The sequence below is a fragment of the Rhinopithecus roxellana genome, chromosome 9 (assembly GCF_007565055.1).
Source record: "Rhinopithecus roxellana isolate Shanxi Qingling chromosome 9, ASM756505v1, whole genome shotgun sequence".
Classification (NCBI taxonomy): domain Eukaryota; kingdom Metazoa; phylum Chordata; class Mammalia; order Primates; family Cercopithecidae; genus Rhinopithecus; species Rhinopithecus roxellana.
Window position 1 is genome coordinate 103,451,111 of NC_044557.1, and position 26,067 is coordinate 103,477,177.

Below are 26,067 nucleotides of genomic sequence, written 5' to 3' on the forward strand. Positions count from 1 at the left end.
GTATCAGAAATAGGAAAATGGTCAAAAGATTCTGCCACATAACTAGTAGAATATTAGTCATTAAAATGATCATTAAGACTTTATAGAGGCTAGGCACAGTGGCTCACGCCTCTAATCCTACCACTTTGGGAGGCTGAGGCGGGCAGATCACGAGGTCAGGAGATCGACACCATCCTGGCTAACGTGGTGAAACCCTGACTCTACTAAAAAAAATACAAAATATTAGCTGGGCATGGTGGCGGGCGCTTGTAGTCCCAGCTACTCGGGAGGCTGAGGCAGGAGAATGGCGTGAACCCAGAAGGCAGAGCTTGCTGTGAGCTGAGATCACGCCACTGCACTCCAGCCTGGGCAACAGAGCAAGATTCCATCTGAAAAAAAAAAAAAAAAAGACTTTGTAGAAAGAGAAAGCCCTTTTAAAATAATAATTATTATTTTAATGATAACAATTTAAATATCAATAAATTTATTAAATTAATAATAAAATTAATAAATTTAATAAATGTCCAATATTATTTTAAAAAATAATTAGCATTTTTTAAAGCCAGTCAAATTTAGCAGTGGAGGTTGCATACCAACTTTAGTGACACTAATGTTAATAAGTTCTGATAAACCACTACCATCGGACCAGCCAGAAAGCCTTTTTATATGTAAAGTTAACAAGACCAGACAACATTATGTGTGTGGACAAAGACTAGGAGACAGCAACATTTTATTTTATTTTATTTTATTTATTTTGAGACAGAGTCTCGCTCTGTCACCCAGGCTGGAGTGCAGTGGTGCGATCTTGGCTCACTGCAACATCCACCTCTCAGGTTCAAGTGATTCTCCCTACCTCAGCCTCCCGAGTAGCTGGGATTGCAGTGTGCATCACCACGCCTGGCTAATTTTTGTACTTTTAGTAGAGATGGGGTTTCACCATGTTGGTCAGGCTGGTCTCCAACTCCTTCAAGTGATCCACCTGCCTCAGCCTCCCGAAGTGCTGGGATTATAGGCGTGAGCCACCACGCCCGGTCAAGACAGTAACACTTTAATATCCATCTCTTCTTTTCACTAAGAATCCTCCCTCCTTGAAGTCCTCTTCTAATTATCCTGTTCCTTTCCAAGAACCAACATGCTCCTAAAGTTTTTAACAACAACATTCATAGTCTTACTAACGTTTTGGTTACCAGCTGTTTCCTGAACATTGCCTCATGTCTTTGCAATGGCTCAGGGCCCTGGTTAATATGCCTTTCTCCAGCTGTGTCACCAGTTGAAGGCCTTTTTGAGAATTGTGCCTATATTTTAATTCTAGGGAATGTCCACATCACAAGTGATGATATGGGTCTTAGGCCAACTGATAAAGAGTCCTGAATTTAAATACACCTCACATTCTAACACAGACATTAGCTTGAACAATTTTTGATTCTGAAAGAAGGCATTTTAGATTCTCACAGGCCTCCTTCAAGGCATAGCTTGAATGAATACCATTACCTACTGTTCTGATTATGAGTATAAACTATGAGTCGATAAATATAAATTATGAATATAAATTACTATTGCTTGGATTATTGCTATTCTAATTATTTTGATTTGTAGATTTGTTAGTTCAGAGGAATTGGATATTAAAGGATTTGTTTTCTTCCAAATGTTTCCTACATAAACTCTTTGGTCTAGCCAGCCTGGTTGACTCATCTATGAGACACATTGAGTGACTCCCATGCACTAGTCTCTTGTTTTGTTCTGTTGAGACAGAATCTCCCTCTGTTGCCTAGACTGGAGTATAGTAGTGCAATCTTGGCTCACTGCAAACTCTGCCTCCTGGGTTAAAGCATTCTTGTGCCTCAGACCTTTCATGTAGCTGGAATTACAGGTGTGCAACACCATGCCTAGCCAATTTTTGTATTTTTAGTAGAGATGGGGTTTCGCTATGTTGGCCAGGCTGGTCTCGAACTCCTGACCTCAAGTGATCCACCCACCTCAGCCTCCCAAAGTGCTGGGATTACAGGTGTAAGCCACGACGTCCGGCCACCATAGCATCTTCATCTACAAGGTGGAACTAACAAATTTGCTTACTAGTCAACATCAAGATTAATTACATACTTGCATTGTGCTTTGAACTTCTGGAAGACAGATGCCACTGACCTGGCAGGCATCCCACGAGGATGGTACTCCTGTGGCTGTGGGGACAGAGTGGTATTTGCGTCCCTAGCCCTCTGTCAGCAGCGCTCAGCAGCATAGGGCCAAGCTCCAGTGCTAGGCAATACTGGGCATTGAAATGTTGGTTTCCCTCCAATTTTTTAAGGTTCTGATTTTTATATAAACAGTAGGAAATATATTTCAATTATAGCAGGAAAGGCATGGCTAAGGCCATCTTTATTAACTCGATCTTTCTGAAGTTTCTGACATTAAACACATTCCTTTCTGAACACATCTCCCTATATCTTTAAAATTAACTTTTAAATACATAGCACATATACATGGAACAAATTTAAAAGGTAGAAAAGGATATGCAATAAAACATTATCTTCCCATCCCTGTCTCCCTGCTTCCAAGCTCCTCTTCCCAGAGTTAACCGCTATTTTAGCAAACACTGTATGTATATCTGGGTGTGTGCTTTCTGTACAATGCAATGGTAGAGTGGCTATTACACTGTGTTATAATACAATATTATGCACATTGTACTATAACTTTCCTTCTTTCTTTCTTTTTTTTTTTTTGAGACGGAATCTTGCTCTGTTGCTCAGGCTGGAGTGCAGTGGCAAGATCTCGGCTCACTGCAGCTTCTGGCTGCCAGGTTCCAGCGATTCTCCTGCTTCAGCCTCCTGGGTAGCTGGGATTACAGGTGCACGCCACCACGCCTGGCTAAGTTTTGTATTTTTAGTAGAGATGAGGTTTTTACCACGTTGACCAGTCTGGTCTCGAACTCCTGACCTCAGGTGATCTGCCAGCCTCAGCCTCCCAAAGTGCTGGGATTACAGGTGTGAGCCGCCACACTCGGCCTTTTTTTTTTTTTTTTTTTTTTTTTTTTTTTTTTTTTTTGTGAGACGGAGTCTTGCACTGTCTCCTGGGGTTGAAGTGCAATGGCACGATCTTGGCTCACTGCAACCTCCGCCTCCTGGGTTCACAGGATTCTCCTGCCTCAGAATCCTGAGTAGCTGGGATTACAGGCGCACACCACCACACCCAGCTAATTTTTTGTATTTTTAGTAGAGACATGGTTTCACTATGTTGGCCAGACTGGTCTTGAACTCCTGACTTCGTGATCTGCCCGCCTCGGCCTCCCAAAGTGTTGGGATTACAGGCATGAGCTACCGTGCCCAGCCCTTTGTTCTTAATACTATATGTTAGAGATTATTCCACTTTGGGGTATACAAAGTTGTTTTATTTTAATAAAGATTATCTAGCATTGGATTATATGGATAAACAAGTTTAATCAATTTCTCGTTGGCAGATATTCAGGTGCTTCCAAACTTTTGCTATTTCTTTTTTTTTTTTTTTTTTTTTTTTGAGATGGAGTCTCGCTCTGTCGCCCAGGCTGGAGTGCAGTGACCGGATCTCAGCTCACTGCAAGCTCCGCCTCCGCCTCCCGGGTTCACGCCATTCTCCTGCCTCAGCCTCCCGAGTAGCTGGGACTACAGGCGCCCGCCACCTCGCCCGGCTAGTTTTTTGTATTTTTTAGTAGAGACGGGTTTCACCGTGTTAGCCAGGATGGTCTCGATCTCCTGACCTCGTGATCCGCCCGTCTCGGCCTCCCAAAGTGCTGGGATTACAGGCTTGAGCCACCGCGACCGGCCTATCTTTTGCTATTTCAAAAAATGCAGCACCTCCTCAGGCAATGCAGAGTTAAAAATATTTAAAAATGCAGCAATGACTATACTTTTACATTAAAAAATATGTTGGAGTCTATCGAAAGCTTAAATTCCTAGAAGTGCATTTAAATATTGCCAAATTGCTTGCTGTAGAGGCTGTACCAATCAATGTACATTGTCATCAATAATTCATGGAATGCCTACATCTCCACATTTTTTTTTCCACCTTACCTCTCCATATTCTTTCGTAGCATTTAGCCCAGTATCATTTACCTGTAAGTTTTTAAAAGATGGCTTGTATTGATGGCAGCAACCCAAGAACTTCCTTACAAGTTAAGTGATAAATTCTAAAGCAAACTATCTGGGAAGATAGATGCTGGGATTACAAGCCTGAGCCACTGCGCCCGGCCAGTATCTTTTCTTAAAGATTCCTTTTTATACAAGATGAATTAGACAAGATGGATCGTTTTGGCTTTTAGTTTTTCCAACTAAGTTAGAGCGGCTGTTTTCTGTGCATGGAAAATTCTTTCCCCAGATCTTTGCCTGGCTGGCCCAGTTCATACCTAAAGTAGCCATCTGTCCTCACACTGCCGCACCCCAACCCCGTCACTCTACCTCATCATCTCATTTCATTTTCCTATTTTTCCAATCACTCTCTGAGATTATCTTATTTCATTATCTATTTGTTTATAAATTACCCCAATGAAGATGCAGGATCAGGAGAGAGGGTACCACGACAGCGCTGACAGCCGCAGCTGCCCGGTGTCTAGAACTGTGCCCGACGAACACTTGCGGAATGAGTGAGTAGACGAGGAACTAGACACTTCGTTTGCCTTCGTCCCCTTTAAATACCCTCCAAGTGGATCCAGCCGTATTAAAACTCTGAGAAATAGGTGAATGGCATTTGGCCTCGCCATTGGCTGGAACGTTTGCCATTGCTGCTGGCAACCACTGTTTTCCCACCAGTCGTGTCTTCGCCCTACCTGGCTCCGCCCGTCAGAACACCGAGCCTCGGCCGGGCGGTAAAAATCGGCCCTTGCCCTTTAAGCGGCGGGACTTCTGGTCACGTCGTCCACGGCCGCCGGAAGGGGAAGTTTCGCTTCAGAAGGCTGTCTCGCTGGTCCGAATTCGGTGGCGCCACGTCCTCCCATCTCCGCCTTCTGCATCGCGGCTTCGGGGGCTTCCACCTCGATACCTAACAGTCGCGGAGCCGGCCGCGTCGTGAGGGGGTCGGCACGGGGAGTCGGGCGGTCGTGTGCATCTTGGCTACCTGTGGGTCGAAGATGTCGGACCTCGGAGACTGGTTCAGGAGCATCCCGGCGATCACGCGCTATTGGTTCGCCGCCACCGTCGCGGTGCCCTTGGTCGGCAAGCTCGGCCTCATCAGCCCGGCATACCTCTTCCTCTGGCCCGAAGCCTTCCTGTATAGGTTTCAGGTACTTACCAGAGACGGGGGGCGTGGAGACTACAGGCCCCAGGAGGATCCGCGGCGGCGGAGCGTAGGCAGGCTTGTTGCGGACGCGCGGTGCCTGCTGGGATTTGTAGTGCGTGCGGGGCCGGCGGTTTAGGGCGGGGTCCTTTGGGCCGGGGGAGGCTTTGGGAGCCGGGTCCTGGATAGCTGGAGTTGTGGGCTTGGCCTGGTGGGGAGGGGTTGACTTAACTAGTTTAATGAGATTGTGCTTCCTGCTCTTCGCACTCATGAAGGAAGCAGTGAGATTAGTCGGTGGTAGTTGTTAATCTGTTGGACGCTGGCAATTAGGTCCGCCTGGAGCACTGCCCTCTGACCTCCCTCTGTTCACCCACGTGGGTGGCCTGTAGGTGTCAACTTCACCAATTTCTAGCTGAGTTCCTTTCACGTTAATGGAGTTTGTTTTGTTTTGTTTTGCTTTTCCTATAGGAGTGATTTGAAGTCAGAGATACAAAGAACGAGTGTATTTTTCTGCATTTCTCTCTAGCCCTAATTCAGTATCCCCCACGTAGTAATAGAATGTACGAAGGAATGGGCAAAGAGTAAATTTGTCCAGAAATGGAAGGCCTTGTTATTTTCTTAAGCATGAAGGAAACGGTCCAGAGTAACATTTATGTCAAGAGAGTGCTAGTTTTCAGAAGGTTATCTGTATTCACCAATTTCTGATTTAAAACTTTAATCAGCGGCAGGTCAGATAGCAAGATCTGGCATTAATTTCAGCCCTTTGCTTGGCCTGTGGATAACGTTTTCTTGTCTTTCTCTCTCTTCACTGGGTATTATTTCTTGGTTTCCTTTGCTGGTTCCTTATCTTCCTGACTTTTAAATGTTAGGATGTGCCTTAGGAATCAGTTATAGGACCTTCTCTATAGACTCTCCCTAGCTTTAGATGGTCTCATTCATTCAGCCTCAGGGCTTTATGTTCTTTCTGTAAACTGGAGATTCTGAAATGTCAATATAAATATCTTCAGTCCAGATCTGTCTCCCGATTTCCAGATTTGTGCATCCAACAGTTACTTGAAATCACGACTTGGATGACTAAGAGTCATCTTCATCCTAACGTGTCCAAAACTGAATCCCCTTTCCCCCTTTGCCTTAGAAGAGAATAGCAACTCCATTATTAGAGGAGCTGAAGTTAATTGTCAGAGTCATCTTTTATTTTTCTTGTTTTTCTCACACCCGGCAATCTGTCAGTAAATCCTGTTGACTGTATTTGAGACATATATCCAGAACACAATCCCTTGTCATTCTCCATTGCAAACCATTATCACTGCAATCTGGTTCCTTTCTTTTCTCTAGACAGCTAGAGTGATCCTTTTAAAACCTAAATCAAGTGCTGTCATTCCTCTGTCCAGAATCCTACCATATCTTCTTAATGAGTAAAATCCAAGTTCTTTCAGCGGCCTGCAAGGCCCCTGCTGCCTCTCTGACCTCATCTCCTACTGCTCTCCAAAGTGTACCTTAGGCTCCACAATGAGATCCTTGCTGTTACTCCAATGCTTATCTGGATCTCTCCTTAGGGCCTTTGCACATGTTGTTTCTCTGCCTGAGGAAGATAACCGTGGCTCACTTGTTTACCTTTTATCATTCTTCAGGTCTCTGCCCAAATGCCCTCTTATTGACAAGGCCTTCTCTGGTGGCCCTATATAAAATAGCCCCTCCTTCACTCCACTCCCTTATCCTTCATTTTTCTTTTCTTTTTCTTTTTTTTTTGGAGACGGAGTCTTGCTCTGTTGCCTAGGCTGGAGCGTAGGAGTGTATATGGTGCAATCTTGGTTCACTGCAACCTCTGCCTCCTGGGTTCAAGCGGTTCACCTGTCTCAGCCTCCCAAGTAGCTGGAATTACAGGCGCACACCACCATGCCCAGCTTATTTTTGTATTTTAGTAGAGACAGGGTTTCGCCATGTTGGCCAGGCTGGTCTTGAACTCCTGACCTCAGGTGATCCACCCGCCTCAGCCTCCCAAAATGCTGGGATTAGAGGTGTGAGCCACCGCGCCCGGCCTTATCCTTCATTTTTCTTGCTGCATATTACCCTTTGGTGTTTGTCTGCTTCCCCTCAGAGAATAAGACTCCATGAGAGCCGGATCTTTGCCTTGTTCACCACTGTCCTTGTTACCTAGAATAGTGCCTGGCACATAGTAGGTGCTTGTATATTAACTGAGTTGTTGGAAGTAATTGTTCACTTCCTGTGTGTGGGCACTGGGGTACAATAGTAAATAGGACTGAAAAGGTTTCAGATCCTGTGAAGACATAGAGGCACGTGATTTAAGGGGTGTAATATTTGATAGGGTGTTCCACCCCAAAAGGCTTCAGAGAAGACATTTGAAGAAATTGGAATACTGAGGAACCAGCCAGCTTTGAGTGGATCTGGCTCTGGAGACAACCAACCAATTCTGTGACTCAGCCTGGTGCTTATATTTGCCAAGCTTTTGCTTACATAACACATTTAACCTGATGACAGCAACCTTAGGAGACTGACTTAAGAGTGTATTGGGGAAGAGAGACATTTCAACATAGCAGGGAGGAGAATGAACTTGGACTATAGGCTGAGCGTAGAAGTTCTGTATCCATCACTAGTAATTCTAGATCCTTTCACTAGTAAGTGAAAGACTTACTAGGAGCTGGGAACAGGAAGAAGACTGGGTTGCCAGCTGGCACAGGGTCAGCTGTAGGATGAGGATTGGTAGATGAAGGCAGGGAGATAGCCAGAGCTGGGTGCAGTAAAGCTAAGATGGAAAGGTGGATGAAAGCTAGATCATAGTTGAGCCTTGTATGTCATGTTAAGAGGTTTGAACTTTATTTTGAGGGCTCTACGAAGTCTTTGGAGCCTTGTGAACAAAGCACTGACAGATTGCCCCGACTACTCTGGAGTGGACTTTGTGTATGTATGGAGGGGGTTGAAGGAGGAGGGGCTAGGTGATGAGATCAGAGAGATGAATCCAGTTAGGAGGCCAGAGAGATGGTGGTTTGAAACAGTGTGGCTGTGAAGATAGAGAAAAGGGCATAGACTTGGCAGAGGGGACAAGATGACAGCTGAACGGATATGAAGAGTGAATGGCTGAAGCAAGCAGGACTGAAAGATACTTGTGTTTTCACAGGAGCAGCTGAGTGGATGGCAGAGCCCTTGACTGAGATGGGGAATGGTCAGGGATGCCTAGGTTGGGAATGGGGGCTGGTATGGATGAAGAGTTGGGTTTTGGCCATGCTAAGTCTTGAGATGCTTTTTAGGCATCCATGTGGAGAGTCCCAGGGAGCAGTTGGAAATAAAAATATGATTCTGGAGTGCAGCTGGAATTGCATACTGTTCTGGGTTTATTACTTCAGTAAATATTTGTTGGCTGAGTTAATGTTGTGCACTTTGTTCCTTGTGGCTTGTTGGGTAATGTGTGGTCATGGGGAGCAATGGTGGCATATTAATGTGTGAGAAGGACCTGGTCAAAACCGGCTCATTGTCCCTGTCTGCAAAATCCTCACTTGTGTGGTGATAGTGACTACATGACGTAAATAAGCATGTTGTAAAGAAGTAATGTAAATAAGCCTCTCAAACAGGCTGCGGATGTATAATGTTAAAAGTGGTGAACTGTGATTAGAAAAAGTCATTGTTCTTGTCACGTCTTCCACGATTTTATCATCTTCCCTGTATTATTTCTTCTCAGCTTGTTATCCCCAGGCTGGGAGAAGCTACCAGCAGGAGGCAGGACACTGGACTGCCCAGGTGTGGAAAGACCAACAGCTGTACCTTGTCTTTTCTTCCTGTTACTCTGATTCTTGCCTATTTTGGACACATGTAACTTTCAGACCCACCTGGAGGAACTCATTTGCAAATGAAGCAGTCAAGGAAAAACTGCATTTGAGAGGCTGCTGTGCACGGACAGTGTGAGGTGTGTTTTAGCAGAATTCTGCTAGAAAGCTCCTCTTTTCCTTAGAAGCTGAATCTTTCACAGCTTACAAAAATAGGGGAGTGATTGATTTAGAATTGTGTGCTCGTGTTGGAAGTGACAAGTTATTTTTCCTCCTAAGCTATCGATTCCTGTGTGTAGCTTGTTGGTTTGAAACTCTGAGGTTTATAACGTTATTTCTTTAGATTGGCTGGGTTGAAACAGGTGTGTGTCAAGACTCATTATACTGTTGTCTACGATTTCTCCCTCTTCTGAGTCCCTCAGATTTACGTTCATCAGTCAAATAGTTCACAATAATGACATGTCTTCATATTAATCCTTGATTAACTACACAAGAGGTGGCAATTCCAGCTGCCTTTGTGTTTTCTGAGGTTATGTCTCCCAGGGCTGCCTGCATGGCGATATTTCTTCATTTCTTTGGCCAAAATAACATCACCCTGTTACAGCTTCTCTGAGGTTATGTCATTGAACTCCGACAATCATCCTGAGATAAGTGTTACCCCCATTTTGTAGACAGCTTCAGTTTTAGTTTCCATTTCGTTGAGTCAGAGATAGTTCTAAGCTGTCTTGTTTAACTCCTTTGCATAATATCTACGAAAAAAATAAATATGTAGCAAAACATTTTTGAAGGTGATTTCTTCCAAATCAATCATAGCAAATTATTTTTCCTTTTCTATTAGAGTAGAAAGACTGTTAGATTTCGAGTAGTTGAATCATGGTCTCAAGGCCTGGCTCAGCCCCCTGCTAGTTGTGTGTCCTTAGGCACGTTATTTATTCTGTCTGAGCCTCAATTTCTTTAGGATCTGAGGATAATATAATAGCATATTAACTTTGTTCTAAGACTCCATTGATTATACGATGCACCATCAATTTAATGCAACTTTTTTGGGGGACAGGGGAGTAGAAATTACATTAAACCAGTGTATTGATTGTAAGACACTCTAGTTTCAGAAACACAAGAAAGAATACCTTCAAACTGAGGAAATATGTTATCTACTTCTTGCCTGTAGTATGTAGAACACATAGAAAAATGTTTGTAATACCCAGTAAATAGCCTGATACATAGGCTATTCAAAAATAGTTGCCTCCTTTGTAGTTAATATGGGGAAAAAAAAGTTGCCAATTTTTATTTATCAGCCAATACTTTGTGCCTTATTTCCTTCTCTCCTGGACAGTAAGATTCTAATTTTAATTAGTAATTGAAATGTAACTGCTAGATGATTATTCTGCTTTGTCTCCTTAAAAGGCATCCTGACTTGAAATGGGAAGATGTGAACTCTTGATTTCTCTAATTTGTTTCCAGGGATAAGAAATGGTACCAACCAATTCTGTGACTCAGCCTGGTGCTTATATTTGCCAAGCTTTTACTTACATGTCACATTTAACCTGATGACAGCAACCTTAGGAGACTGATTTAAGAGTGGATTGGGGAAGAGAGACATTTCAACTTAGCAGGGAGGAGAATGAACTTGGACTGTAGGCTGAGCATAGAAGTTCTATATCCATCAAGGTTTGGCTGTAGAACTCTAGTGGCAAGTGTTTTGGCATGTATAGTTGAAAATCTTTCCTTAGTAGTCCTGTCCACGTTGAACAGTTCAGCTGTGGTCTATAATAACGTTGCCCATTAGATTGTGGCTTTTTAAAAAACTTTTTATTGAGTTATAACATATAAGCAGGAGAGTGTATGTATAATAAGTTTATAGCTTGAGTTTTTAAAAATTCAAAACATGTGCATAGCCAGCATTCAGATCAAGAAACAGAATCCCTAAAACCTTCCTCCTGCTTCCTTCTGGTCACTGTCCTCTCTAAGGGTAACTGTGCTCTTGATTTTTAATACCATGTATTGTTTTTGCCAGTCTTTATGCTTTCTATAGATGGAATTATGAAGTATGTTCTCTTTTGTGTCTAGCTGCTTTGATCAACATTATGTTTGAGAGCCACCCATGTTGTTGCATGTGGTTATAGATTGCTCTTTATGGGACCATACCACAATCTATTTACTCATTCAGCTATTAATGGACCTTTTGGGCAGTTTCCAGTTTGGCTATTATGAATGGTGCTGCTGTGAACATACTAGTACATGTCTTGGTGAACATATGTATTTCTGGGTGAGCGTAAATAGTCATTTCTGTTACCTATATATCTAGGAGTAGATTTGATGGCTTCTAATTGCCCTTTTTAAAGATTAAGTGCGTTTCATTTGTTTAAATGAGTGGAAGGGGCCTTTTCACGCCTACTCGTCGTGTCCCCCCACCCAGCAAAAAAGGCTACAGTTTGCTAAACCAGCATTTGTCACACAGGTGCTCATCATCTTTCTTGCTTGGTGGCTGATACATACCTAAGTCCAAATCAAGTGATCCTTATTATTTCAGACAAATCTTCACTTTTCATACTTAAAAAAAAACAACAACGAAACACTCTAGACTCTGGATGGCAAATTATTTCAGTAGCAGATTGTTTAGAAGATTTTAGTTAAAGGATGGCTGCAACCTACACTCTCAAGTTGTTGGACTAATAACTGAGGAACAATGTCTTACATCTTCTTGAAGAGTGTATATAGCAGTGAGCACATGGGCTACATGTCCTTCTTAAGTGAGAAACTCTGGGTGGATTACCGGAACTCTAATTAGGGCCCAGCTTTCCTCCTGAAAAAAACTGGGATCATTATGGGCCTAGTCTTGGGGTTGCTGTGGACTTAAAATGAGATACTCCCCAATGAGTCCTCTCAGTAAGTGTGAGGCAGGCAGTCCTCTGTCTGCAAGTTATGGCTCTTTGTGCTGCAGCTGGCTGCCTCTTAGGCTCTCCAGGGTTGAAAATGGGCCTCTTTACTCCTGGCGCTGAACATAAAGCCAATTCCTTCTCCTTACTGTTTACATATCTGGTAGAGGAAAAAATGGGATTTAGTTGGATACTTACAATGGGGATTTCCGAAATATGTTGCACTGTATCCTTCTAAAGAGATAAGCTGTCTTCTGGTATTTTCAGATTATAATTGTAAAGTAAAACAAAAATAATATTAAGTATTTTAGATCAATGAAAGCAAGTATAACTCAAGGGTAGGCTTAATGAACAGGGTAAAGAAGTGAGATATTTTGACAGACACTGATTTCCAAAGAACAGGTGCACACAGTGACTAAAAATAGTCTTGTGTCATCAGCATTAGAGAAAATGTAGTCAGACAAAAACGAGGTTTCTTTTCAACAACCAGGCCTTGAGTAACTTATAGGAATATGGGGGTAGTTGAAATATGAATTTATAAAAACCGGTTAGCAGGTGTTTCCGAAAAGATTGTGATAATACAATTAATACACCCACACATATTAATTCTTTTTACAAAGCATCTTTTTAATTCACTGTCTTAATTCCAACCTTTTACAAACCCTGTAAGATAAGGAAGGCAGAAGTCGTAGGATAATGTCACTGGGTAGATGATGAAGCCAATTTGACGTCCATACGTTTCCAAGGTTCCAGGGCTACTTAGGAGGTTTCGCTTCTGGTCTTTACTCCCAGTGCTTTTCTTAAGCACGGAGAATGAATTAGTAGGTTTATTCTGAGTCTATTTCAGGATTATGTAAGTGTCTTAGTAGTGAACACTTACACTAATTATAATTGTACCTCATAATACTGATGCCATTTGTGAGAGGGATTGTAAAAATAGGGGCTTAGTATCACAAACTCTGGAGTCAGACTGTCTGGGATAAAATTCTAGCTTAACCTTTTCTCATCCTGTTTCCTCATCTATGAAATCCATCTCCTGAATCAGTGCATGTAAATAAGCAGAGTAGCGTACTAATTTAATGATTTATTTAAAAAAACCATTAACTATGGAAATTGAGGCTCAGAAGTGGTGACTTATAAGCAAAAACAAACCCCAGACCTTCTCAAATCATCTCCAGTTCTCTTTCCACCAAACTATCCTGTTTCTGTGATAAAGTTGTGAATAAATCAAAACAAATGTTAACCTATTTTCTTTTTCTGGTTTAATACAAGTTTCTTGGAAAGTCACTTTTTCGTTATGCACATCGTGCTTCCCTCTGCAAGGTATTAAGCTCTGAGGGTTACATTCCCATACTTGGAGAATGGAACTGGCCAGTCTGTATGTGGCCAGTCCCTGTGACTGATGTCCTCCATTCCAGCCACACTCGAATTGTTAGCAGTACCCATTCAGTTATTGTGCTCTTGCAATTCTTGGGGCTTTTGTAACAAGTCCACATGTCCCCTCCCTTCTGCCAACTCTTTCTTCTTTTGACAGCCTTCCCTACTACTCTGAGGAATTCAGGGGGCATGTCTTTTGTGCTTGGTATATGCTAGTGTGCAATGAGATAGACATATAGCTCTCACACCAAAAGCCAGCATTTCACTGCCATTTCCAAAACTTTAGGAAGGCCATCTACTTCAATCACTATTTAACATTGTTCTGGTGGGGGTGCCAGCCAGTGAATTAAACAAGAATGAAATAAGATACAAAAGTTTATTTACAGCTAGGGTTGTATGCTTAGAAAGCCCAGGAAGCTCAATTTTCTTTTTTCTTGAGACAGCCTCCCGAGTAGCTGGGATTACAGGCTTGTGCCACCATGCCCGGCTAATTTTGTATTTTTAGGAGAGACGAGGTTTCTCCATGTTGGTCAGGCTGGTCTTGAACTCCTAACCTCAGGTGATCTGCCCGCCTCGGCCTCCCAAAGTGCTGGGATTACAGGCATGAGCCACTGCACCCGGCCGAAGCTCCGTTTTCAATATTGTAGGCACTAAGATACTCAACTTTTGTGGTTAGGTGTAAAAAGATAGAAAGAGATAGCTCTATAGATAACTCTAAAAGCTATGAAAAACTTTTTGGCTGGGAATTATATCCATATCACATGGATATAATGAAATAATGGTTCTAATTCATTTAGAAAAATAAAATATTGAGACTAACCAAGAAAATTGTGACAATTGTCGAAGAAAAAACAGGCGAGGGGGATATCATTTAGCTATTTAACTTTACCAGGTATTAAAATATATTATAAAAGTAATAGAAATTAGGCTAGGCACAGTGGCTCATGCCTATAATCCAGCACTTTGGGAGGCTGAGGTGGGAGGATCATTTGAGGCTAGCAGTTTGAAACCAGCTTGGACAACATAGGGAGAGCCCGTCTCCAAAAAAAAAAAAAAAAAATTAAACAGGTGTGATGGTACATGCCTGTAGTCCTAGCCACTTGAGAGGCTGAGTGGAGAATTGCTTGAACCCAGAAATTTGAGGTTACAGTGACCTGTGGTCACGACACTGCACTCCAGCCTGAGCAACAGACTGAGACCTTGTCTCAAAAAAAAAAAAAAAAAAAAGAAATAAAAGAAAGTAAAATAACTTGATATTGGCATAGGAATCAATTCCAAACAGAATGGTGTTAAAATAGACCTTAATATAAAAGAGGCTAGAGTATAAATGTTCAATGAAAGTAGTTTTTCAAATAATTGGAAAAAATGTGAGTTACTCTGTAAATGGGACTGGGAAAATGGGGCGACCATTTAGAAAAACAGTTGGATCTCTTCCTCATTCCTTGGATGCACCTTGAAAGTGCTAAAATAAAACTGTGAACACTTACATTCTTGGAGCGAAAAGACTTTCTAAACATGACACATCATGGACACATTTGCCTACATTTAATTAAACCTTTGTATGCCAAAATATGGCAAAAATACCATGAAAGTCGAATGACTGATCAGAAAATGCTTGCAATGATGAGAAAGAGAAATTTCATAATGTCTGAAGAAATGCAGCCAGGTGCGATGGTTCATGCCTGTAATCCCAGCACTTTAGGAGGCCAGGGCAGGTGGATCGCTTGAGCTCAGGAGTTTGAGACGAGCCTGGGTGACATCATGAGACCCTGTATCTACAAAAAATACAAAAATTAGCCAGGTGTGGTGGTGCATGCTAGTAGTCCCAGCTACTCAGGAGGCTGAGGTGGGAGAATCACCTGAGTCCGGGAGGTGGAGGTTGTGGTGAGCTAAGATCATGCCACTGCATGCCAGCCTGGGCATCAGAGCAAGATCCTATCTCGAGGAAAAAAAAAAAAAGAAATGTAAATCCAGAAGAACAGATGAATAAAGGAAATGTTCAGGTTTTTAAAACATGAAAAGGCGCTTGACTTCTCGTAATGCAAATAAAAATTAGTTTTCAGATTGGTGAATATATAATACATGAAATGGTGAGAGTATGGAGAGAAGACAGGCAGTCATCTACTTTTTAGGAGGAAGTATAAATCGAGCAGACATTTTTGTAGGCATTTGGCAGTATCTACCAAAATAAATGCTTATGTCTGTTGCTCTAGCAGATTTATTGACAGGAACTTATTCTGTATATGCACATATAAAGAGGATTTACAGGAATATTCATTGTGGCATTGTAACAGTTTAAACAAAACTTTAGACATTCACATACAAGGAATACTGTGAAGCCAATTAAAATATTTTGTCGGGAATGAACCAAGGTATAAAACAGTGCCATATAGAGTAGAATAAAGAAGAAGGAGTAATGGTAGTACGTGTTTCTTAGAGGAAATACAAGACACTGATCAGCTGTTGTTGGAACTGGGAGACTGGAAGTTGATAATGAGGCTTACTTGTTACTTTATTATTTAATTTAATTTAATTTATTTTTTTGAGATGGAGCGATTCTCCTGCCTCAGCCTCCCAAGTAACTGAGATTACAGGCGCCTGCCACCACACCTGGCTAATTTTTATATTTTTAGTAGGGACGTAGTTTCACCATGTTGGCCAGGCTGGTCTTGAACTTTTGATCTCAGGTGATCTGCCCGCCTCGTCTTTCTAAAATGCTGGGATTACAGGGCATGAGCCACTGAACTTGGCCTACTTATTACTTTAGACCCTTCTTATGTTTTGTTTTTTCAGGGAAATGTTTTTAAAGAAAAAGTGCCCCTATTGCCTATTCAGTGCATTGGTTTGAATAAAAAATTGTTGTTTTACTTCTGCCTTTGAATATAGCATTTTTGGACAAGGTTTGTCATTCTAGAATATTCTTTCCCTAAATAGAGGCATTACTGTACTGTTGGAAATTAAGCCTTTGTAATTCATTTTTTGATGTAGGCTTACTTGTATGCCTGATCTCAGTAAAGACTGACCATGTACTCATGTAGTATTGATTTTGTTTCAACTTGTTTAGAAATATTTGTTGCTTATTTTATGATGTCGTTTTATTCCGTTGATTTGCAAATTGATGTGATCGTAACTGGTGTGAACACTTTTCTTCAGCTGTTTTCTTGAATTGTGTTGGTAGTATCACTTTCATACCTCTCATTAAGGAGGATGCTTTGCAGGGGTTAATTTTGTTTAGTTAAAAGGGAAAAAAATAACCAGGCTTATAGAAACTAACAGCTGTGTTTATTTTGATCTGGACAGATTTGGAGGCCAATCACTGCCACCTTTTATTTCCCTGTGGGTCCAGGAACTGGATTTCTTTATTTGGTCAATTTGTATTTCTTATATCAGTATTCTACACGACTTGAAACAGGTATGTTACCCATAGTTGTTTTAAGTATTGTTTCTTTCTCATTTACTAATCCATGTGTTTTCTTTGGAGGAATTTGGAGGGCAGTTAGCATTACAAAAAGAAACTGCGTATGGATAGTAAATGCTCAGTGACTGTGCTGGGACTGCACCAGGCACTTAGCTTATTCAATTTTTAATCCTCACAACATCCTGAGGTATAAGTAGCAGTGTTACCGTTTTATAGATGCAAAAAGTAGCAGATCAGAGGCATGTCCATCTCCTTAGTGGCTAAGCTGTATGCCTCTCATTTATTTTGACAGTCTCACTCATTTCTTTTGCAGCAGTCCTTGTCCTTCAGTGCAGAATTGGGCTGGAGTATATATGTCTTCTAGATTGGGGTTGAAAAACACTAATTTATGTAATTAAAAGCCTAGATTTATTCTCCAGTTGAAAAACTCAACTCTAAAGTGCAGTGTATAGCCAAAATTTAATGATACGTGATAGTTTATCAGGTATGAATACCAATGTAATATTTTATTTTATTTATTTATTTATTTTTTGAGGCAGTCTTGCTCTGTTGCCTAGGCTGGAGTGCAGTGGTGCCATCTCAGTTCACTGTAGCCTCTGCCTCTCGGGATCAAGCAAGTCTCGTGCCTCAGCCTCCTGAGTAGCTGAGATTATAGGCACCTGCCACCATACCTGGCTAATTTTTGTAATTTTAGTAGAGACGGGGTTTCACCCTGTTGGCCAGGCTGATCTCAAACTCCTGACCTCAAGTAATCCGCCTGCCTCGGCCTCCCAAAGTGCTGGGATTACAGGTGTGAGCCAACGCGCCCAGCCAACCTACGTAATATTATGGATAAGTTCGAAAAATCTTACTGAATTGTCATTTATTTCCTATGATACCTTATATGCTTTTCTGAGTTGCTTACACTAAAGAAACAATGCATCAATACGCTGTGTTACAATATGGATATAATTTTGTTAAATTTAAATGATTTTGAAATGGCTGACTGACTTCAGAGACTTTTTAAACTTGCTCGCTGTTACCTCAGGGTAGAGAACTCTGAACCACCCTTAAATGTAAGTCAGTGTTCATATGGTTGAGAATTGTGAATCAGCCTCATCACTGCAGGGAAATAGTAGGATGGGTATTTGATGTCAAGTAACATTTTTCCTTAAATTGGCATTTGCTACTAGGTTCTTTTTCAAAATAAAGAAATTGTATTAATACAAAGTATAAGGTCATAGACTATTATATTACTATTGGGAGGAACCTAGTTTATTTCCTGAGTTTTACCAAAAGATGAATAGGAGATTCAAGGAAGTGAAGTAACTTGGCAGAAGTGAAACTGACAACCAGTCCTCTCACCACCATATCAGGGGTTTGATCTTTAAATTTACCAGAATATGTGATTTTTATTCTCCTTTGTTCCGATTGGAGCCATTATGATACTGAGTGCTTAGCAGTCTACCTTTCTGGTATAACTTAATTGAGGATTAATTTGTTAGAGTAATTTTTGTTTGTTTGTTTTTTTTGAGACAGGGTCTTATTCTGTCACCCAGGCTGGAGTATAGTGGCACGGTCATGGCTCCCTGCAGCCTTGAGTGCCTGGGTTCAAGTGATCCTCCCACCTTAGCCTCCCTAGTAGCTACAGGTATGGGTGTTAAACTGCCACACCTGGCTGACTTTTGTATTTTTGTAGAGATGGGGTTTCACTATGTTGCCCAGCCTGGTCTTGAACTCCTGGGCCCGAGAGATCTGCCCACCTTGGCCTCCCAAAGTGCTAGGATTACAGGTGTGAGCCACTGTGTCCAGCTGGAGTAATTTTTTTATATTGATAGTAAATGTTATCTCAGTAGTAAAATAGATTAAGTGTGGATGATCTATGATCGTTTATTTAAAATTTTATTCTGGAAAATTTTCAAACATATGAAAAAGTGGAGGGAAAGTCAATGAACCTTTTTTCTTTTTGTTGAGACCAAATTCGCATTAACATAAAATTCATCATTTTAACCATTTTAAGGTGTACAATTCAGTGATCTTTAGTATATTCACAATGTTATGCAGCTGTCACCACAATCTAATTCCAGAACATTTTCATCACTTCCTAAAAAAGCCAAAGCAGTCACAGTTTACCCTCCTCTTCCCCTCCTCCCAGCCTCTGGCAACCACTAAACTACTTTCTGTGTCTATGGATTCACCTATTCAGGACATTTCATATGTCCTCTGGTGACTGACTTCTTTCACTTATCACAATGTTTTTAAGGCTCATCTCTGTTGTAGTGTGTGTCAGTATGAACCCTGCTTAACCATCTAATGGTTATCACCTCTAATAGTTACCTCATAACCAATCTTGTTTTATTTATATCTATGACTGTCCTCCACCCCTGATTTTTTGAAGCAATTTTGCCAGACATTTCATTGGTAAATATTTCAGAATTTAACTATGAACTATAAGGACTTAAAAAATAATTCTAATGCTATTTTTAAACCTAAATTGCAATAATTCCATGGCCACTCTTTTTTTTTTGGTTTTTGTTTATTTTTTTTGAGATACAGTTTTACTCTGTCACCCAGGCTGGAGTGCAGTGGCATGATCTCAGCTGACTGCAACCTCTGCCTCCTGGGTTCAAGCAATTCTCGTGCCTCAGGCTCCTGAGTAGCTGGGACTCCAGGTACGTGCCACCATGCCCGGCTAATTTTTGTATTTTTAGTAGACAGGGTTTCACCATGTTGGCCAGGCTGGTCTCAAACTCCTGACCTCAAGTGATTCGCCCACCTCAGCCTCCCAAAGTGCTGGGATTATAGGTGTAAGCCACTGTACCCGACCAAAACCACTGGTCTTATTGACTCTTTAGATTTGTCTGTTCTGGGCATTTCTTAAAATCATACAGTATTTTGTTGCCTTTTGTGACTTATGTCTTTTACACAGCATAATGTTTTCAAGATTCTTCCATATAGCATGTGTCAGTACTTCATTTCATTATATCGCCAATTAAGATTCCATCGTATGGATATACCTCATTTGGTTTATTCAGGCATCAGTTGATAGACATTTGACTTGGTTTCATTTTTTGGTCATTGTGAATAATAGCTGCTATGAACGTGTAGAGGGAAACTTTTGAGATCATTCTATTTAACGCTCTTACTTCATAGATAAGAAAACAGTGATTTGGAGTGGTGGTGACATGTCCCAAAAGTCACAAAGCTCTTTGAGTTAATGCAGTTAGGACTGGAACCCAGGTTCACTGATCCCCAGTTTTCTCTCAGCCACACAGCTTTAAGTTAACATCTTGACAAAATGTTTGCCACCTGCATATTTTCCTGCCTCACTAAATTGTTAGGTATATAGCAGAGTTGACTTATTTATGAGGTTTCTGATTTGAACTGAAAGACTGTAATTTGAAACCAGTTAATTTGTAAATTCTGAGTTGCAAGCGTGTCAGATAATATAGTACTGTAATTTATATGATTACAATATTTTAAGTACTCAGTCTAAAGACTCCTTAGGAATCAGACAGCCAAAGCCACATCAAAAGAAGCACAGCTATTATTAAAATTCAGAAATTGTGTTAGAATTTCAGCTCTGATTCATCATTGTGATCCTCTAGCATTAGGCCTGCTTAACACTGTGGCTAAAGTGTGCTTTGAGGTATCAAGGGAGAAATAAAGGAGAGTAGATGACACTTTTGCTGGAAACCTATTTTGTTTTAGATATATCTTTCTGCCTTACTGACACTTGTTGGGTTTCTTTTTTTAAATTGTCTAGCTATATCATGTAGCTGTGAGGGGGTGTGGAGTGGGGAGGGAAAGTAACTTTCAAGCTAGAGTGATCTTACAGTCATTTCTGGTTTTTTTTTTTTTTTTTTTTTTTTGCTTCTCTTAAAGTCTTCTAACTGAAGGCATTAGGAATCATGCTTATAAGAGAGGCCGTTGTTGATTATTCTGCTCAGTAAGGCATATGGCGCAGTGACAGCAGCACTGTGCTAGTAATTTGATGTCACTCTGCTTCTAACAAGCTCTGTGGCTTTGGTCATGTGACTTTAACTCCGCATCTGTAAGAAGCAGGTCATAGGTCTTTGCATTCTCCGTTCCAGATGCAGTATGAGGACTGAGTCAGAGGCTATGGAAAGGTTTGGGGATGCTTTATTCCCTCTTTCCCCCACATTGTATTCACCTGGTAGAATGTAAGTCTCTGGAAGACAGAGACTTTCTTTTTCAGTATCTAAGGCCAGTGTGGTACAGGTGGTTGTGTGTGTGTGTTTGTGTTTGTAATAATAATGGTAAGTACCTCCCAGCATAGTCATGCTGGAGGATACACAACAGGAGACAAAACAGCCATGGTTCCTCCTCCGACAGAGCTTACAGTCTAGTGGAGGAGGACAGTGATCAAGTGTGTCATCCTGAATGCGGCCTTCAGGTCACGGTGAGAGCCAAGAAGGAAAGGCTGACAGGCTGGGAAGGAGCTTGGGGGGCCTCACTGGTCTTTGGGATGCAGGGCTCAGTAGCTGTGGAATTGACTGTACTTTCTCTGCATCTGTTTTAGCCTGTGGTAGTCAGAGCATGTCACTTATTGGAATTCAGTTAGGAGAGCATAGATTAACCTTACTCAGATAACTTTGATTCAGGGCTTTATTGGGGACATTGTTTAGATATGTAAAAAAATTCACTTTTCTAGAGACGAGTGGTTTTTAAAATGTTCTCATTTTGGCTTTTTCTATAACTTTTTGAAGTGTTTCTCTATGTAGATGTTAACTTTGTTCTGAAATTCTGAACCATGACATTTGGCTTGTTTTTGTTTCCAGGAGCTTTTGATGGGAGGCCAGCAGACTATTTATTCATGCTCCTCTTTAACTGGATTTGCATCGTGGTATCCTTCAGTCTGTGATTTTGGGCCAGAAATAAAACCAGTTTTTTCCAGGTTTGGGGAAATAGACCGTATTATATAAACATTTCAAATTACAATATTTGCATCTTAATTGACTACAGTTAATAAGAATAATTAAAGTTTTTTTTAAAAAAAGCTGTAGTAAATCATATAGCCCTTGAATTATGCGTTGTCTTACCATTTGTGGGATTATTTTCCCACCTTTGGTTGAGTAGTTTTATGACTGTTCCCTCTTCTTGTTCCCAGTTCTTTGTGTTCTCATGTGTGACAGCTTGTTGACTGAGGCACAAAGAGAGTCCGTGCCATGAAACAGCTTTTGAAATCTGTGGTCCTTATCAGAAAATTAATTTACACCCAGCATCCTTTTCTGACTTCATTGTCGTCCTTCTCTGGGGTCCTACATAGTAATTCAGTCCCTCTATAAAGTACCCAGCTCTGGGAAGGGACACAGTACATTTCTCTGCTTTGTATCAATAGCAGTTGTCAGCCGCCCTCCAACTGCAGGACTCTTACAGATGGTGAGAGCAGCAGCAGCTCTTGATGTCTCAGGTCCTGTGCAAAATTGGTGAGCTCAAAATTGCCTTTGGGCTCAGCTTCCATTTAAACTTGGCCAAGGGCCAGAAAATATGGTACTGTGGATGCCCTTTCCCCTCCTTTAAGGGAAGGAAAAAAATATTTTGGACTTTAACCATGCTATAGAGCCCTGAGAATGTAAGTAGAATGATTATTTCCTTCAAAGGCTACAGGCATCTTTATCCTTTATTTGAAGGAGAGACGTTAAAATGCAATAGCAGAGAAAAAGAATGCTGGGTGACCAGACTAAGTCATAGGCTGAAGCTGCTGATTTCTACTGTGTTCTTGTCATGGTATCGTCGAATGAAATATGCGTAATGAAGAGTAGATACCTTTGTGTTGTGGACCGTTTTAAGCAATCTGAACTATAGAAAAGTATTTTCCTTCAGGACACTGGAATTAACTTAAAAATTTTTTTAATAAAAAAATGTATATAAATTAGAGATGGGGTCTTGCTGTATTGCCCAGGCTGGTTTGGAACTCCTGGCCTCAAGCAATCCTCCCATCTTGGCTTTCCAAAGTACAGAGATTACAGGCATGAGCCAAATTACACCTGGCCGAGTGAACTTTTAAGTGGGGGGAAAATACACATATCAATCTTGACTAGGTACAGAATGCTGCTTTTATATCTGATCTTTAACTTTACAAACCAAGATTACTGGCTTAACAATGGATATGCAGGTAAGTGTCCCTTTAAACTATCTATTTGCCCTTTTATATGTTTCAAATCATCACTCGCCATCAGAGAAATGCAAATCAAAACCACAATGAGATACCATCTCACACCAGTTAGAATGGCAATCATTAAAAAAATCAGGAAACAACAGGTGCTGGAGAGGATGTGGAGAAATAAGAACACTTTTACACTGTTGGTGGGACTGTAAACTAGTTCAACCATTGTGGAAAACAGTGTGGCGATTCCTCAAGGATCTAGAACTAGAAATACCATTTGACCCAGCCACCCCACTACTGGGGATATACCCAAAGGATTATAAGTCATGCTGCTATAAAGACACATGCACACGTATGTTTATTGCGTCACTATTTACAATAGCAAAGACTTGGAATCAACCCAATTGTCCATCAGTGACAGACTGGATTAAGAAAATGTGGCACATATACACCATGGAATACTCTGCAGCCATAAAAAAGGATGAGTTCGTGTCCTTTGTAGGGACATGGATGCAGCTGGAAACCATTCTCAGCAAACTATCTCAAGAACAGAAAACCAAATTCCGCATGTTCTCACTCATAGGTGGGAATTGAACAATGAGATCACTTGGACACAGGAAGGGGATCATCACACACCAGGTCCTATTGTGGGGAGGGACGGGGGAGGGAGAGCATTAGGAGATATACCTAATGTAAATGACGAGTTAATGGGTACAGCACACCAACATGGCACATGTATACATATGTAACAAACCTGCACGTTGTGCACATGTACCCTAGAACTTAAAGTATAATTAAAAAAAAAAAAAAAAAAAAATATATATATATATATATATATACTGTTAGTGGCCTTTGTCAGAAGTTGAAATTGCATTAACTATGGGGTTAATTATGTGTATTTTGAAATTATAGAATTACAACTGTTTTATTTATTTATTTTTGAGACAGAGTCTTGCTCTGTTGCCTAGGCTGGAGTACAGTGGCTCGACCTCTGCTCACTGCAGCCTCCGCCTCCCGGATTCAAGCGATTCTCCTGCCTCAGCTTCCCAAGTAGCTGGGATTACAGATGCATGCCACCACGCCCGGCTAATTTTTTGTATTTTAATTAGAGATGGGATTTCACCATGTTGGTCAGGCTGGTCTTGAACTCCTGACCTCATGATCTGCCTGCCTTGGCCTCCCAAAGTGTTAGGATTACAGGCGTGAGCCACTGTGCCTGGCCTACAGCTGTTTTATTTTGAAGATCTTAAGTCAGCTAAATCTTTGAAGCTCTTACATGAGTTATCTAAATCATTGCTTTCCTTGCTCATTTCTGGCCTCTTTTTGGTGTTTGAACATTGACAATGATGGTTGTCTAGTATTTTCTAGGCATGTGATGGTAATGGTTTCTAGTATTTTCTAGGCATGTATATGGATTTTTTTAAAAATTGAGATTATATGGTAATGCTTTGTTGCTTTTTGTAAATAACAGAGCTTGACTCTTACATTTCTGAATCCATCTAAAATGATGTAGTTTTGTTGTATTTTATTATAGGATTTTGTAGTATTCATTTTATGATAAATAATAGGATCAATTTATAATTCTGATCGGATGAGTTTCCCTTTACCCAGGTGAGGATTGTTGTGAAGAGGAGGGGTAAAAAGCACAGTAGATGTACACAGTTTTTATGTGCCTCTGGAGCTTGGTTTTTACATGTCGACTTCTTTTGCAGTTGCTGATGATTCCTCTGATCATGTCAGTACTTTATGTCTGGGCCCAGCTGAACAGAGACATGATTGTATCATTTTGGTTTGGAACACGATTTAAGGTACTTTACCTTGGTTGGGAAAGTATCGTTTTCATTTGTCTTTGCAGAAATCCCTCTTCGGTCCAGAGATGTACTTTCTGACTCATCCAGAAGAGGTCACTGCAGAGCAGTGTACCACAGGCAAGCCCCTTTCTGCCCTCCTCAATCCCAGCTCTATTTAATTAGCCAACCTGGAGTCTGTTGCTAGCCTTTGTTTCTTCACTCCCTCTCTACCTCAGGCCCCTCAGGGATATGTCCCTGAGTGATCTTATGTGTCTGTGTTAGAGAGAAGGAGAGATAACTCATGTGAAACCCTGCCTTTACAAATCAGTTCTTATCACTCCCTCATTCCCTGTTATTTGCTTTATACTGTAGCTGAAACAGACTGTTTTTGCCCCCAAACACTTCTCTTTGTACATTCTTTCACAATTTTCCGCCTGTAACATCTTGATTCTCTTTTTCGTAAAAATCCTACCCATTCTTAATTTGAATTGGAACTGAACATATTTCCTGAGTCTCCTGCCTAGAATTCGTCTTACCTTTGGGCTTTTTCAATACTTTGTGTGTCTCTTTAGTACTTACCACATGTAGCTGTAAAGTTGTTTAAGTATAACCCTCTCTTTCCTAGTTTGTGAAGTTTCTTGCAACTCCTTTAGCTCTTGGTATGATGTCTTGGATTTGGTAAGAGGCTCAAATGTTCATCTGAAGAGCTTTCTTATTTGGGAGAGTATTAGTTTAAGATGTCAATGTGTGATGAGATAAAAATTCAGAATAATTTTGCAAGATATGTAAAAGAAGAACCTAAAAAGATGGGGTATGTTTATTTTATTTGTAACAATTTGTTGGCTGGAATCTTAGTGTGATTCTCTCATGGGCCTTGCTTTTAGTAGCATCTGTAGGACACTCATCTGCTTTTTGAAGCTGTTTGTTAATAGCAATTCAGCAGGGCCTGTATTGCAGCAGACCTGTGGGCAAAGTACTGTGTCCTTCCAGTTACAAATACACAAGTAAGTCTAGTTTTAGATAGGAAGGTTTAAGTATAGTGGGAATATGCTAGATTGATCTGAGAAATTTTGCAGTAACCTTCCAGAGGATTTATATAAAGCGCTTGTCAGTGTATCCTTACCCATTTTAGTCCCTGTAGTAGCTGTGTCCTCGTCAGGTGTGGCTACTCACATTTGCATATATTCATTCCATCCTAGGCCTGCTATTTACCCTGGGTTATCCTTGGATTCAACTATATCATCGGAGGCTCGTAAGTGATATTAGATTTATTTAATTGGAAACTAATCCTTGGGAGATTTCCATTAGTTTTTATCTTTCTCTAACCTTTATACAACTTTAAAGAATCTCAACATTGATGCATTAGAACCTTGTACTTACAGGATAATTTCACCTCAATGGAATTGATTAGATTGTGGGGCTTTAAGCACGTTTAACATTGAATGGTTGTGATTTTGTTAACTTACTGTTACACACAGTATGTCCCTATGTGTGTATAGCA

General features: G+C 40.9%; 1 protein-coding gene across 1 annotated transcript in view; it reads left to right on the forward strand.

Annotated features, from left to right (window-relative positions):
- Positions 1 to 4,769: 4,769 nt before the first annotated feature.
- DERL1 (derlin 1) overlaps positions 4,770 to 26,067 on the forward strand; it is a 29,167-nt gene continuing 7,869 nt past the window's right edge. The window contains exons 1-6 of the mRNA XM_010363873.2: positions 4,770 to 5,224; positions 16,550 to 16,661; positions 21,449 to 21,513; positions 22,759 to 22,785; positions 24,489 to 24,584; positions 25,766 to 25,818. Coding sequence (XP_010362175.1) covers positions 5,072 to 5,224; positions 16,550 to 16,661; positions 21,449 to 21,513; positions 22,759 to 22,785; positions 24,489 to 24,584; positions 25,766 to 25,818 — 506 coding nt within the window. The 5' untranslated portion in view covers positions 4,770 to 5,071. The remainder of the gene's footprint in view (positions 5,225 to 16,549; positions 16,662 to 21,448; positions 21,514 to 22,758; positions 22,786 to 24,488; positions 24,585 to 25,765; positions 25,819 to 26,067) is intronic.